Below are 15,953 nucleotides of genomic sequence, written 5' to 3' on the forward strand. Positions count from 1 at the left end.
CAGCCCATGTGTATCTTCTGCCCAGTCCTCAACGCCTCTGTGTATCTCTTTACCCCCCCCCCAATGACTACCTCTTTTGCTCCTTTATTAGCCCCTCTGTATATCACTTGGTGTCCCCCCAGCCACTCTATATCTCTTTCTTCCCCCACACCATGTCTGTCTCTGTGATTTAAAGGTCCCCAAGACAAATAGACGAGTTAGATAATTTACTAGTTGAGGAGATACCTAAAAGGCCATTGAAGGGGGAAGTTATCAATTGCATTTAGAAATTATACTGGTATAAAAAAAACAAAAAAAAAAACAATGAGGAAGATAGTCAGATCTATAAAGATTAGGCAGAAAGATATTTCTAACGTAAGATGCTACTAAGGGTTATTGTAACCCTAATTGGTCTTCCCAAAAGCCGTATTGCCCCGCTACAGTCTGTAATGAATGCTGCTGCTAGATTGTTTTTCCCCTCTAGTCGGTCCTCTCACACCTCACCCCTTTGTCAGTCTTTACATTGGCTTCCTGTATCCTCTAGGAGTTAAATTAAAGTGCTAACCCATACCTATAAAGCACCAAACAATTCTAGCCCCTCTTACACCTCTTCACAGATACATAGGTATGCCCCTTCTCGGTCTCTCCGCTCTGCCCACTGCTCACACCTGTACAGCCAACTGACGCTTGCAGGACGTCTTGCTGGCAGCTCTCTTCCTTTGGAATAGCCTGCCTACCGCCATCAGACTCTCTTTTAGTCTTCAATCGTTAAAGAAGTCCCCAAAAGCCTCATTTACATAGAATAGGGTAAATAAAGCACTATAGTACAAGGAAAGGTGGGGTGAGACAATAGCAAGGGCTGATGGGAGACTGAGGAGGGACAGGTCAGTTAGTTTAAACTAGTCTGGCAGTGTCCCTGGGACAACACCCTGCTGAGGAAACAATAGGACAGGAAAAAGGGGGAAAGGCACAGACAAGCAATACATTTAACATACCCTGCATCAATAATGGGCACAGGGTGCCAAAATACAAAAGGAATCTGGGGACCCACACATAGTGTCTGTCTTTCATCCCCAGTGATGGTGACTACCATCACAGGTAGCGTGGGCTATGTGAACCATAGTAGCTCGGCAAGAGGCAATCACCCATGGTGCTGGATACTAAGAGGTAGCTCAAGGTCAAGAAAAATGGGTGAGTGGGGAATTAAGGAGTGCAACCCCCATGGCCAGCTGGTGTATTGCAAAAGAGGATGCGTCCCAAAGGGCTTTTTATGTGGTATCTGAGCAGTGCAAAAAAAAAAATTACAGAAGAAGAGATTAAACAGGAAAATTAGCACAGTAGAACAAACCTAAACAAAATAAATGCAGGTGGCAACTAGCAGTTCAGAAGATTGCTGTGGATGCAGGGATACCCAGCACTGCAGCTGGCACAAACAGTTGAACCTTTGTGGAATCCCAGGCAGTCAACTGTGGGGCTTGAGCTGGGGGCAGTGGCAGCAGACATCCTGATCTTCTGGAGCAAGCCAGGTATTTCTAAGGCCTCCATTACTTTCAATGTCCCAGACTCATGTGGGATCAGGAGACTTCTGATTGAGAGGGAAGGGATTGGAGGTGCAGGAGGACAGGGAGATGAGACTCACCGCTGCATTCATTACAGACTTAACGGGTCAAGTTGGGAACATGTAAGACCACTGACTAATGAAAGTGTTTAGAAAATTGGGTAGACTAGATTGGTCGAATGGTCCTTCTACCGTAGTCTAAGTCCTGGCACTCTGCGTCAAATGGATCCTGCGCCACCAGTGCAGGCTAAATGGCCACCTGAAGGTACCGCCAGGCCATTACAGACAAAAACAGGGACATTTATGCATTAAAGGAGATTTCTTGGGACGCTGAGACATATCCACAAAAACCAAGACTATCCTTGTAAAACCGGGAAGTCTGGTCACCATGAGTTGGAAGAAGGCATATATAATGTTAAGATGTCATGTGATTCCACAACACAAAATGAAAACTTTATTCTCTCAGACAAAAATGACTTAAATAGACACATACCAACCACCTTTCCCTGTATTTGAAGTACCAGCGTCACATCAAATAAAATTACAAAGTCACTTAAGATAAAAACAAATTTATTGTACCAGGCTTAAAAGAATCAAACAAAAAAAAGTAGCATACAATTTGGTAATCTGGTAAATTAAATACAATGATTACAAACATAACTGATAAAAGAAGAAATGGCTCAAGAACTGGTGGGTTATATTGAGTGAATAAACTGGTGGATTATATTAAACAATGCTAGATGGAGATGGAATAAGTATTTTATATTAAGATTGAATCATTATGATCAAAAATTTAATTGAAGAGACACGACTATAATCGCCTGTATGCAGACGTAAACTGCCGATATATGTGATTGTGTACTAGCAACATATTTTCAAAGTAACAGAATGGAAGCAAACAACATAAACCAAATGGTCCTTACTAAACAAAACCCATGTGGACATTTTTCCATTCAAAAATGTTAGGCTTTCTTTATTTTCCTGTAAAATATATGAGCACCACTCCATAGGAAAGAAAATAAACAAGAGACTTATAAAACAATAAACATTAGTACAATTCCAAAGCAGTAATTAGCAAAACATGAATAAGTGATGTATTATAAACAAATTGTGTCTGGGACACCGTGAAATGTGGATTGGAACCACATAAAAATACTGCAAAGCATCAATAAAGTGAGAGCAAATCAAACACACCAGTGTCCCGTTTTAAAACCAGACATCACTTGTGTTATTGGGGGACAGTGGAGGAGATTATCAAAGTGACGCTTTCTCAAAAGTGATCGTGGAGTAATCATCAATAAAGTGTTTTTTTTTTTTTATGGCGACCGAAAGCTTTTAGAATGTTACATGACTTTTCAGACCGTGACACTTTGATAAATCTGGTGCTAATAGTTATATCACTGAATATTCTGTGATATATTGGCACATTAAATGTAGACAAATGCTCGATAGATATTGAATATTACTGAAATGCAGATTCCCCAACTGCGAGCTGGCATTCCTAATACCATTAACAATAATCCAACGGGTAACTTAGTATTACAGCAGGTCCTTTAAATAAGCAGTACTTTTATTTATTTTTAATGGTAAAGTGAAGCAAATCAGTATTGTCTTCACTTTTTATTATTTATTTTTATAATAATATAACCATTTTATATGATGCGATGTTATATGACTTTATATCTGTCCCCAATGGATACAGAGAAGAAACTCACTTGTTTGGGGCAACTCTAACCATCTGGCTCTTTACGGACATGAAATGAAAGCAAGGTAAAATGGCTTGGGTGCTGATGTTTAAGAAAAAGCCCATGTACCATTCCTTGCAGAGCATTTTGTAAAATACCAACTATTTGTTTGTTTGCCGTAATCCTAATGATTCACAAATTAACCTTAAAGTACATTTTACATGAGCTGCTCCCATCATACGGGAAAAAGCAAACAGAAAACTATTGTGATAGAAAATTATACGCGGTTTGCCAAATGGAAACCAGGAATAAGATAAAAGCAATATGTATATTTAAACATCCAGCAAATGTTGCTGCTTGAAACTGGTACAACAAGGTTTATCCGTGTGAATGACAAACAGGCGCAATGCTGTCTCTTCCCTCTGGAAAAAAAGGCTGAAATTTGTAAAACAATACATTGCCAGAATACAGGAAAAGCAAGCTATGTGCCCTGTTTTTTGGCAATTATACTAGGCGGTTCTCAGTCTTCCAGAGAGTGCAGGGAAATCTTCAGGCAGCAGAGCGTGGTCTCGACAAGTCGGGCATGTGCTTTGTGTGTGCAGCCATTTTGTTATGCACTAAGGGGGGGGGGGGGGGGGGGGAGAGAGAGAGAGAAAGACAATACGGAGGATTATTGTTAAAATTCTGTATATTATATGAAATATAACATATGATACCAGTATTCTAAAAAAGGTCTCCTGCCCACTGATATGAGTTCCAGAAATACAGTCATGGAGCTACATGGCCGTCCTGCATGGTACGCAATCTATACTGGGGACCAGTTTAGATGCAATGCTTACTATTCCGAAATGTTATGCAATTCACCCCACTCTCTGCTGTGTCCATGCCAAGAGAGATATTCTGCCTATTCATCCTAGCCATGGCAAAATCAGTGCTATTCGATAAATTGCAAATGTAAAAACAACTATCGTATATATTTTGTTTTCTTCTCCAGATTAGCCTTGATAACTATGGGCATTTGAGTTACTTGTACCCGTATCCTTTAATTTGGGGGGGGGGGGGGGGGGGGGCTCTGGAGTAGAAGGCTTAAATTCTATTCGAATCCCCTGCTAGAATGATATTACAAGCCTCCACGTATTAGCGTACCAATAACAGTTTATAGAGAACACTTACATGTTTGTGAAAACAATGTCCACAGTCCAGCATGTGCAGAGGGTATTGTCGGAGTTCATCATGACAAATAATACAGGGTTCATCAGAGGGAAACTGCAGAGAAAAAAAAAAGTTGAACATAAACTGCATATTTTCTCTTATAAAACCTCCTTCCTAAGTCGTATTCATCAACAGTGAGACATTTTTACCATGTCTTTTTTAGCCTTTTGGCATCCACACTTTCATACAAAGATTTGTTTCCACCTCCTTTTATTTGTAGTGCTTTTTTATGTCAGTAACAATAAAAAACATGTTATTTTGTACGCTATATAATTAGGTTATTAATGTGTTTTAGTTAACCAAGTTCTAGATAGGAGAGAAGCATGGATGCATACCCTGGTCACCCATTTATGCGTGTTATTGGGAGAGAAGGAGTTAACCTATAGAACTGATAGCAATGCAGTAAGAACGGTGTTGTATTTGTGGTTATAAGATATACAGTACCTCGCATTTGTTCGATTTCTGAAACTTGTTCTTTGAAGAACTGGTCACTACTCTCCAAGGTGCCTTACTCTGGGCTGCAGGGGCCGGCTGAGGACCAGGCTGTACCGGTTTAGGAACAATTCCTACTGTTGCAGCCTGTACAAAACAAAGCAAGAGGTAAAGTGGTAAATTACAGGAAACGTAGTAGAGGCACGAGTTAAAAGGCCATGTTTTTGGCTTGTGAGCGTTCTGAATGAGATACAGTTTTAAACAAAAAGTAAATGCCAGATCTCAGCTCACAGACAAGGTCCTCGAATACTGTTGTACTGGTTTGTTTATAATGTACAGTCTACTTTCCCTGATTGTACAGCGCTGCAGAATATGTTGGCGCTTTATAAATGACGGGAATAAACTCATTTTAATTTTTGGATTTGTTCTAGTTCACAGTGTAGTGACATAATGGGTTTGTTGGCATTTTTTGTTTCCAATGTTTGTTTACATATTGTTAATAATCTTCCTCACGCACAGTAACTGCAGAGGGTACAAGAGATTAACTTGGCACAGTGAAGGTGGTGACACTTGCCCTGAAGTTTTAGTCATGCTCCCCCTGTATTTCCTCAGCTGCTACAGTTTTCCTGTGTTATCTCATTCAGGATATACTGAACATAAAGTGGAGACCACGTTGTATATTAACATATTGCAGTCTCCAATAAGAAGGGGTTTAAGATCTCAAGAAACACGCCACATGAATTCTACACTGAGGAAAATGTGCATCAAATGTTTTTGTTTTGGATTTCTGGTGTGCTGAGCTAGATATGTCAGGTTTAAGAGAGCAGCCCCTCTCTATGCAGTGCGAGGAAGGCTTTATGCTGCCAACATTTCTGAGAGCAGCGTGTGACACAGTTTAGTTAATCTCATAGCAATGGGGGAAATGATCAGTTCTAGACAAGAGGTTCTTTGCTAGCAATCAACATAAAGGGGCACTATAGTCACCAGAACAACTACAGCTTAATGTATTTGTTCTGGTGAGTGTAATTATTGCCTTCAGGTATTTTCATGCAAACACTGCCTTTTCAGAGAAAAGGCAGTATTCACATTGCCCCTAGGGACACGTCCAAGTGGCCGCCACTCAGATGGCCACTGGAGGGGCTTCCTGGCTCAGTGCTGCACAGTAGACAGCAGTGCCATTCAGCATCTCCATGCTCTGCATGGGGACGCTGAATTTTCCTCATAGAGATGCATTGATTCAATGCATCCCTATGAGGATGTGCTAATTGGCCAAAACAGCATTTTGCCCTTTCCCCTTGCTGATTTTATAGCTAATCCAATGCTTTCGCCAGTCACCAAGGCCAGCGCCGGCGGACCCATGCGGGACTGGAAATAAGGTGAGTTTTAATTCCTTTTAAGGGGGTTAAGTGGGGGCAAGCCATCCAAATGGTGGGATTAGCACTATAGGGTCAGTAATACATGTTAGTGTTCCTTTCATTTTGCCAGGAGATCTTTATGGACATTAGGAGTATACGGTCTCCCTCTTGTGGCTACTACACACATTGCACTCCAGAGTAGGAAGTCTTGACTAACAGGAATTTGATGACGATCTGATCATATACTTTGTTTTTGTGCTTACGTTTTTCTGTGTTGTGGACAGCTTGTTGTAGAGGATTTGAAATTAATAAAAGTTATATTTATGCTTAAGAATAAAATGAAACAGCTGCAATATGATGGCAAATATATTCCAATCTACCTGATTTGTCGAACTCCCACACTTGGCCTGATGGTCCAGTATGTACTCCGTGACTCTAGCAATGATTTCATCTTTATTCATTCCGCTCAGAGTGCCTCCTATCCTGCTACGTACCTCCTTAATGAAGACTGCAAGCTCTCCACTGCCAAAACAGACACATGACAGAGGGACATAAGTGGTTATTGGTTTCAAACAATGCTTGATCTGTGAACACGGGCATTAAATAGAAGATTGAAAGCAATATGTCCCTTCCCTTAAAGTATGCAATTCCAAATTACAGGGTTTATCCATGCAATGTAAAATCAGGACATTGCTCTAAAATATGAGGGGACAGCTAATATTTTTGGGCACAGTAAAAGCCTTACTGAGCATTATGGGAAATAGTGTCCAGATACATTTGGAGTGCCACTTTAGCCACCACCGCTTGCCATGGCATACGGTCAAGGTCTTTAATAGTTAAATCTCCAAAAGTCAGACTGTTATTGATCACACAAAGTAATAATTTAATCAAAAACAACAGTCTACAGAAAGTGAAACTACGTGGACATACCTTTTGTAGTGAGGGAATATTTCCTGCAGTTCCACGATGATCCGATCGAATGGTGTTTGTTTAGCAGGGGACAGATGTCTTGTTTCAGGTGGCAGCTGGTCTCTTTTCTCCTTACCAAATGCCCCTCTTTCCACTGCTGATGCCGGTTTCTGGACCTTTGGCTTGATAGCGCCAGGAGGTACAGAAGGAACCTTCATAGCTTCCTTTGATGGGGTAATTTTAGTTACGGTCTTATTCTTTTTTGGGGACTTTAGAGAAGCTGGAGGTGAAGGACTAGAATGAGCAGATGGAGTTGATGATGCCTGGGTCGATGATTGACTTTGTAAGACCTGCATGGAGAGAATCCGTAATGACCACTGCACTTGGACACAGCTTAACTGTTCTGCTTTCACTCTGGTTTCCTGTTTGCTGCCTACCAAATCCTGCTAATACTAGAACAAATTCAGACCGATAAATAATGGAGTGAATATAGTATAAAATACAAGTTAAAAACAAAACAATACAAAAAAACCTAAAACAAAGAGAGAATGTCACCTCTGACTTGTTCACGTTTGCTGAGCACCTACAACTCTGGTGGGTACCAGTAGGATCTCCGATAATCCTTCCTTCCTCTTCATTATTTAGCAGGTATAAATAGTCTATGTATCTCTGAACTCACAAGCCATTTCATTAACAAAGTTACAGAGTGGCTTTTGTTAGTCTGCCAAACAAATGCATTCAGGTTTCATCGTGAATGAACAATCTGAGAACCTTTTAAAATCCTAGCACACTTTACAAATTGACTGGAAAACATGAAAAGTAGATTCCTTTGAAGTTGCAGTAAATTTTTGCTGTTTGCACGCCAGTGTCTGGCAGGGCCGCCATCTTGGGTGTCATTGGGCGTTGTAACATCTCCCCTATATATTGGGAGTCTTTGCTGGGGCCAGCCTGAGTTTTCTGGGTTCTGTGCCCCATGGTGTCTGTGTGTTGTGGAGGGTTGTCAGGTAGCCAGGGGGAGCTGTAGAGCTCTTCCAGTTCAGCCACCAAGTCCCGTGCGGCTGCCCGTGTGGTCTTACGTCGAGCTTTCCCGACCAATTTCGGGTACAGAAAAGGCATGTGCCTGTAGCTCACCCCTTTCTGGGGATGGTTGGTGTTTTATACATTCTTTTGCAGAAATCCTCGCCCCAGATTACTCTCTAGTAGCAGTTACTGGGGTAAACGGCTGACAAACTGTTACTTGCAGTGAGGTTAGTGAGCAAACTTTTAACAACTGTGAAATGTACTTACGGGCTGCATGCTGCTCGCTGGGATTTCTATGACATTACACAGCTTGGTACCACTTTTCACCAGCTTGATTTTCTCATCAAACTTTGACTAAAAATATAAAAAGGATGATTTAACAAAGAAAAATATAAAACCTCTCTCTATTAATCAAGCCTGCAATTGTCTGGTACCAAGGCTAATATAAGGCCTGCACAATGCCCATAGTCCAAGTATAATGCTACACTGACACTCAACGTTCTGGAATAGGATGTTAAAACAACTCTCCACACCGCTTTACTGAAAGAAATCAAAATTAACACTGCATTCCAAATAAAAAAACAATGTGTATATGTAGGAAAAAAATACAAATATACTTAAAATATGGATATTTCAAATTATTTTTAACTGAAGCGAAGGGGCACCTAGATTTCCCTGAGGTGTGCCAGAATAGTTTTTTGTATTTAATCTTCTCCCTCCCTCCCCCCCCGTAATTTCCACACAAGGGATTCAAGAGGGGTGAGTGACATTCAAACTATGACCTTATAATGCACATCATATTACATGGCACAGTGAGAGATGCGCAGTCTACCTACAGTATAATACAATTTACCCCCAAGGTTGCCTCACCGTAATGTTCTCAGTTTCCGGTGCGACTGTTGAAAGGAAAGATTCCAGATTGCTCATCTGTTTCCGAGTTTCTGCAGAGTTTTGGTGGCTGTGAATTAGAGAGCAGGTGGTTACATAGGCGACATGATAATCCTGTGGGCAGGCTGTGTGATTTCAACACCCAGGCAAGCCGCTAGCTACAGATTCCTAGAACACAGATCCATAGAGCGCTGGAGGGCAGAGACGCAAATGATGACTAACGGGGATGATAAAAATGGACTGAAAGACACAATTAAAGAGGACAGATATAGATTATAGATAGTATGGATAATAATAAAACAGGGGCATAAAATGTCTATAGCTCCTCTCAAGGCAGGTTATATTCTTGTAAAGTGTGTTGATATGGGTAAATTCAGTCTCTGTGGTGTCACTGTGTACATAGATCACATATAGAACATTGTTTATTGTGTGCAAACTGATCTCAGCTCTAGGTAAAGTGACATTGATAACCTCCTGCCCATTGCTCTTAGGAGGGTAACATAGTGAAATGTATGACCGGTTTGCCATAGATTTTAGTAGGTGGTCTTGGTGACCGTGATTACCTGATTGCCATAGATTTTAGTAGGTGGTCTTGGTGACCGTGATTACCTGATTGCCATAGATTTTAGTCGGTGGTCCTAGTGAAAGTGATTACCGGATTGCCGTAGATTTTAGTAGGTGGGCCTATTGACCGTGATTACCAGATTGCCGTGGATTTTATTAGGTGGTCTTAGTGACAGTGATTACCTGTTTGCCGTGGATTTTATTAGGTGGTCTTAGTGACAGTCATTACCTGATGGCCATGGCTTTTAATTGATGCATATGGCTTTCTGCCTTCGTCGACTTGCTCCTTAGCTTTAATAGTTCACTCTGCTTTCTATTTTCCAGCACATTTACCTAGAAGATGAAAACCATAAATTGAGAAAAAGATGGAATATCAGAGGCAGTCTCATTCCACAGTGGGGCTAACTGACACATTCCTTCCTATTGGGCTCCTATGACTTTAAATTCCAGGGCTCGTAGTTTGTCTATGAAGTAGCAAAGTTTGCAAACTCGACAACTGTCAAACTACCAAATGTGCCTTCACAAACTATATAAATAGAGTTAGTGAGGTTCTGACATTCACTACAAGTCCCATGATGCACTGCTTGTCCATTCTGTGGTACCATCAGCATTGAGATCAGTGTATATTTACCTCAGCGGCGACAGCTCTTGCATGGATTTCCTCTAATTCTTCTTGTAGTTGTTTAATACGTTCCTCCAACATAGATCTCTCCTTCTCAAAATTCCCGACACTGCAAACAACACAAATGTTTACATTTTTGGGGATATTTGGCAGAAAGAGACATAAGAAGGGATATTCTGTGCGGGGACATTTCAGGTATAATGTCAGGGATAATTGTCAAACGTGCATTAAAAAGCAGAATTTAAACAATGTTTCTTTAACTAGAAAACGTTAACTAAGAGTAGGAAAATGCATATAGTAATATAATACCATCAAAAAAAATAAATAATGATCATTCATAAATGTTAATCTCTCTGCAATTTAGCCAGATTTCAAGTCTTCTTGAACCGGGGAACATAACAAGTAGACCTTTTGTTGAGGTCTACCAAAAAATTTGCTATTAGAATTTGACGTGATAATTTTAAAAAATCCATTCAGTATACAAACACTACTTACCATATATGAAGAAAATTATCTAAATATTTTTCATATTGTTTCTTCTTCTCCTCAATCTCCCTAGAATATCTGTGGATAAATAAAGGTGTTATAAAGTTGTGTGATCTTAACTAGACAACATCTAGTTACTTTATTTTCACTAGTAAACTGATCAGACTTTCTCCAATATGAGACAGTACAGAAGGGAGACGGGTGGGTTAATTTTGGAAGAGGGACCAAAGGTGATAGGTCATGAGGGAGACGAAACATTGGCAAAAGAAAGAAAGAGTACGATAACATATGTGAAAAATCTCAGAACAAATGTAAGTATCTTTGTCACTGAGGTTTCAAGATCTTTATATCTGATAAATGGACTTCACCACTGAATTTAGGGATCTGTGGATGGAGGACAAGAGTACTAAAGGTCCCTAGAAGTTTATGGGTTTGATAAGATCCTTTATTACAATAGGTTGCATATCAGTGTAGTTTAAGACGTGTACGGCCATTTTTAAATAGCTGATCAAACCATTTCTGCCACTAAAAGTCACAAACCCAAAAGTACTTGCCTCTCGTTTGTCTCTGTTACTACTTTATTATTATTCTTTATCGCTCTGATTTTGTCCTGATTTTCTTTTTTCTCCTGCTGCCATTTCTTAGCTTCAATCTCAGACTCTTGATTGAGCCATTCAAATTCTTTCTTTGCAATCTAAAACAAAAACAAATGGTAGCTGATGGATTAGACAGACACACAATGTGGATGTTAGAGCCATGGATTTTCAGCTAGTATCTGTTGACAGAGGGTCATTCCAAGTGCCAAAATCACTTATGCTTCACACTAAATTTATTTTGGAAGGATTTCTCTGTCTTTTGCCCCAATCCTTCTTATTTATGGGGGAATAAAACAAACAAAACAACGTTTATTAACTCCTTTAAAAATGTGCAAGAATTATATAAATGTCCTCAATGTGTTCATATATATGGTAAGATTTCTAGCTCGTCAATTGCTGTTGGGGCATGACAAGCATGCATGTAATAAGAATATGCACAGAAAAATAAAGAATAAAAAAAAAAAAAAAAAAAACAATAAATAAAAATGAATAAATCCATACAGCTAACAGACACCATGTTGCAAAAAGAGGACTATGGTGTACCCTCAAGCACTCTGAGAAAAAAGAAGGTGACACGAATTGGCTGAAATATCTCGGCCGCTCTATCTTCCGGGAAAGGATGCAGATATGCAAAAGCTCTAACTTCTGAAGTAAATTAGTCTTACTGTTTGTTTATTTTTCTTTCTCCTTAGAAAAGGAGGGTAACTTCAACCTGGAGTGTCTCTTTAAAAGGTGAACACGGACTTCTTCGAAATTGACAATTCAATCCTTCACCCCAGTCACCACTACTGAAAAGCTTACTGGGGTAAGTGGTGTAGCGGAGATAAGCAAAACCAAATTTACCCACCCAACACTTCAAGGGCAAAATCATCACCCAAAGATGTTCTGGTCACAAATTCAGAAGAAAGAATATAATTGATTTTAGGAAACAAGTTGGATTTGAAAATGTTATGGACGTTACCCCCTTTCCTTGTCCAGCAGAGAGACCGATCAGTTAAATGGTTCTGGATTCAAGTACCTTATTTGTTTCTATAGCTTCATGGATCTGTTTACTGAATCCAGTTATTTCCTCCTGATAGCGACTGTCAAGATGGTCATATTTATCTGTTGCTTCTTTCATGTGCTCTCTGACTACTATAAGTTCTTTTTCCATGCGCAGAATATCACCCTAGTTAACAAAATAACAAAGCTATAACCATCACACAATGAAACCAAAACAGGAAAGTAAAGGTTGGTTTTGTGTAAACTTTTGTTTCTTAACATATGTTTACTGAGCTTTACAAATGTAAAAAGAGAGAAAAAAACATTTACCCAAAAGATAACACAAAAAAATGAAATAAAGCATGGTATGTCAAAACAAATACAATTAGATTAGCACGTCCGGAAATAAAAGATAAAGGCTTACTAATGAAAAGCAAAAAGAAATTGTTGATTAAACAAACAAAAATAAACCATACTAAAATAATACACATTGAGGACTGAGAATATTTAAGCAGCGTTAATACTTTAAATGTGGTGGTTTTCTAAATAGTTTATCATTCATATCTATGTTTAAACGTCTTATTGTGTTAAGTATTAAAGGAAGACTATAGCGCAGTCACACCATTTACTAATGACAGGCCAGCTTTGCCAGGCTTAGCTCGGGCAGAGTGCTTCCAGCAGCGGCAGACCCTGGCAGTCCCAAGGTAGGAAGTCAAACGGTTAGCAAATGCTTTGACTACTTTTAAGGTTTTTGCAAAGTGTGTTACTAGTATCTGCCATTCTGTTATGTTCTGGTTGTGTATTCATGTAAAATACCGAATTTAACCCCTTAAGGACACATGACATGTGGTGATTCCCTTTTATTCCAGAAGTTTGGTCCTTAAGGGGTTAAAGACTGACACATTTTCACAATTTACATTTTCGTGATATATTTTCCCTTTATTTTATCACCGGTAATATTGAAGAGTGGCTGCATTTCGCTTCCTTAGTGTTTATTACACTGAACAAAGTTGCTAGGAACTACTGGCTCTGGAGATAAAGTTATAATGCAAGGATGTTTTATAGCAGACTCACTTTTAAAACAATCAAATTCTACTAGTGTAAAATTACAAGGGAATAGTCTCAAATAAAATTATGAACATACACAATATTTGCCATAAGGAAGAACCACGAGACACTAAATCATTAACTATATTAAAACGGAATTTTCTCTCATATTGGTCATTTTGTAAAGAAAAAGTTATTATTGGTATATCAATACCAGAAAAGTTTTAAATGGTCGCTGAGCACAGACAACGATGGCAGGAGACTGGGAATAAAATATTAGAACTGCTTTGATATTTATACATGTCCTTTCTTAATCCTACCTCCAACCTATTTGTGTGTAGTTCGTTTTCACAACACTAGAGTGTGCGTATTCATATCTTATCTGTGGACATTCTGTAGGTTGGTTGATATTTAACCCCTTTCTGAATGTTTCAACATGAACATAACTTGGGGGTGGATTTTACAGAATGATTTTATTCTTCTTCCAATAAAGCTCTCTCGTTTTCTTTTTTTCCAACAATACACTAACTGGCTTTTATTAGGTTTCTGGATATGTCTATTGAGTGAAGAGGCCCACTTGCCAACATTGGTAGGCAAGATTGATGGATCAGCCAGAGATGTCATAGGGTATGGTGGTACCCAGAATATAGGGGGATGCTCTGGCTAGTCCTGCTGGGGGCAGGCCATACGAGAGCACTTTTGAGGCAACACTTGCTGGGGAGAATGCGCTGAGTGCAGTTTGCCTTTTGCGAATGCATGTATCATGATGCAGTCATTCTGCGCTTTCAAAGACTAGAAGTGGGACTGCAGACAGGACCCCAAAATCAGACTGCCCGGTATAACTTAGGACATTTGGTAGATATACAAAAGTAACTATTTATTATGAACATTTATATAGAGTCAACATATTCGGCGGTGCTTTACAATTACAGAACGAGGATATTTGAGAAGTAATTCACATACATAATATTAACAGTGACCAGAGGTAAAAAAGACTAGAAATTTGTTGTTACCTGCTGAGTTTCATATGGTTGATATGGATCGGTATTGACATCATGCTCAGCCGTCTCTATATCTACCTACAAGGATAAAAGAAGAAGACTTACACACACGCACTGTAGGTTCGATAAACATTAATTCTACAACAGCACACCCTCAGTGTCATTACTATGAAAAACACAATCTTATTTTGTGACGTATCAGTAAGCAAGGTAATCTGGCAGCTTGACCTCGCTACTATGATTTAAAATCAGGCAAGCCAAACTCCCAACTTGTAAGTAAGGTGTGCGCATGTTATAAGCGCTACTAGGACGAGAGAGGGGTGAATGGAAGTGCAGCTGGGGGATAAACTACATATAACTTGACACCAATATAGCAAAATCCTGCAATTTGGAAAACAAAAAATGACATATGTAAATTTTAATGATTTTGACTCTGTTCACTTTTTTATTTTATATATGTAATGCATTACGAATGGAGACAGGGTACTTTGAGCCTACTGTGCTAGCTGTAAAACAAGGTAGATTTGTAAATAAATAAATATATATCATGAGATAACGAATTTAAAAAAACTGCTAGAAGGGCTTTAAAAATATACATGAATGCCAAAATAATGGTTGCAGGTTATATTAACTAGTAGTGGTTTTATTTGAAAACTGACAGGTCCGCAAATAAAAAACAAACAATCTTCTCACTATTGTAAAATGCCACCAATTGTGGTGATACAACACAAAACACAAACAGAAATCAATAAACTACCTGGACAGCTACTATGGCAGTCTGCTTATTCCGTGGAGTAACAGATTGGAGATTATTCTTTTGTGGAGAGAGATCAGTGATGTTCCAAGGTTTAACATACGACGATTCTTGATTCACCTGGATGTTTGTCTGTTGAACTGTTTCTGGCCTACTTAAATTATATGAACCAGTACTACCCACATTAATATAACATAGATCTACATTCATGGCAGGTATCAGTCCTATACTCTGATCAGGAATAACTGTTGTTCCCATAGTCATTAAAGGCACAGATCCATGATTTGTATCAAGCAAAGAATAGGGCAGTGGTGCATTATTAGTTAAAAGGTCGCTGGGTAGAGCTGTAGGTGAATTAATCGCTATAGTACTATAGGGATAATATGGTATAGTTGAAGTGTTATTAGTATGGAATATTTCACTACAAGGTTTATTAGCCGTAGGACTAAATTCCTGAGCAGTCGGGTTCAGTGTGGGTCCAACAACATCACTTTCCAAGAGAGCTGCTTGCATCGGTAGCCCAAGTAGGTCTCCCACCATAGCAAAACGGTTTGACTCCAGGAGAAATTTCTTAAGACCCCCAGATTCTTCCACCAGTCTGTGAGTGTCGTCAGGAAACCCATTATATTCTCCAACCAATAGCTGGTTGTCTACTTCCAAAGGCCCGTGTTCATCTAAAATCTGAGAAAAATAACTGGAAAACAGAGAAGAAATAAATAATTTTCAACCCGTAACCTGATTTTGCAAGCTGTGAGCTTGCAAAATCAGGTAAAGACCTAGCAATCCCATAAAAGGTTTCCCCCAGTATTATAGTGCATTAAATCATCATTTAATTTTAATCAGATCACGAAGAGTAATAAGGTG

At 39.3% G+C, this 15,953-nt stretch overlaps 1 protein-coding gene across 1 annotated transcript in view; it reads right to left on the bottom strand.

Annotated features, from left to right (window-relative positions):
- Window positions 1-2,889: 2,889 nt before the first annotated feature.
- The window catches only part of TTC3 (tetratricopeptide repeat domain 3), a 100,781-nt gene continuing 87,717 nt past the window's right edge, over window positions 2,890-15,953 (bottom strand). Inside the window, exons 33-46 of the mRNA XM_063450279.1 lie at window positions 15,093-15,783; window positions 14,348-14,413; window positions 12,325-12,474; window positions 11,265-11,404; window positions 10,720-10,788; window positions 10,234-10,333; window positions 9,832-9,935; window positions 9,021-9,108; window positions 8,418-8,504; window positions 7,152-7,480; window positions 6,602-6,743; window positions 4,879-5,013; window positions 4,396-4,488; window positions 2,890-3,839 (exon numbers count right to left, since the gene is read on the bottom strand). Coding sequence (XP_063306349.1) covers window positions 3,732-3,839; window positions 4,396-4,488; window positions 4,879-5,013; window positions 6,602-6,743; window positions 7,152-7,480; window positions 8,418-8,504; window positions 9,021-9,108; window positions 9,832-9,935; window positions 10,234-10,333; window positions 10,720-10,788; window positions 11,265-11,404; window positions 12,325-12,474; window positions 14,348-14,413; window positions 15,093-15,783 — 2,302 coding nt within the window. The 3' untranslated portion in view covers window positions 2,890-3,731. The remainder of the gene's footprint in view (window positions 3,840-4,395; window positions 4,489-4,878; window positions 5,014-6,601; window positions 6,744-7,151; window positions 7,481-8,417; window positions 8,505-9,020; window positions 9,109-9,831; window positions 9,936-10,233; window positions 10,334-10,719; window positions 10,789-11,264; window positions 11,405-12,324; window positions 12,475-14,347; window positions 14,414-15,092; window positions 15,784-15,953) is intronic.

The sequence above is a fragment of the Pelobates fuscus genome, chromosome 1 (genome assembly GCF_036172605.1).
Source record: "Pelobates fuscus isolate aPelFus1 chromosome 1, aPelFus1.pri, whole genome shotgun sequence".
Classification (NCBI taxonomy): domain Eukaryota; kingdom Metazoa; phylum Chordata; class Amphibia; order Anura; family Pelobatidae; genus Pelobates; species Pelobates fuscus.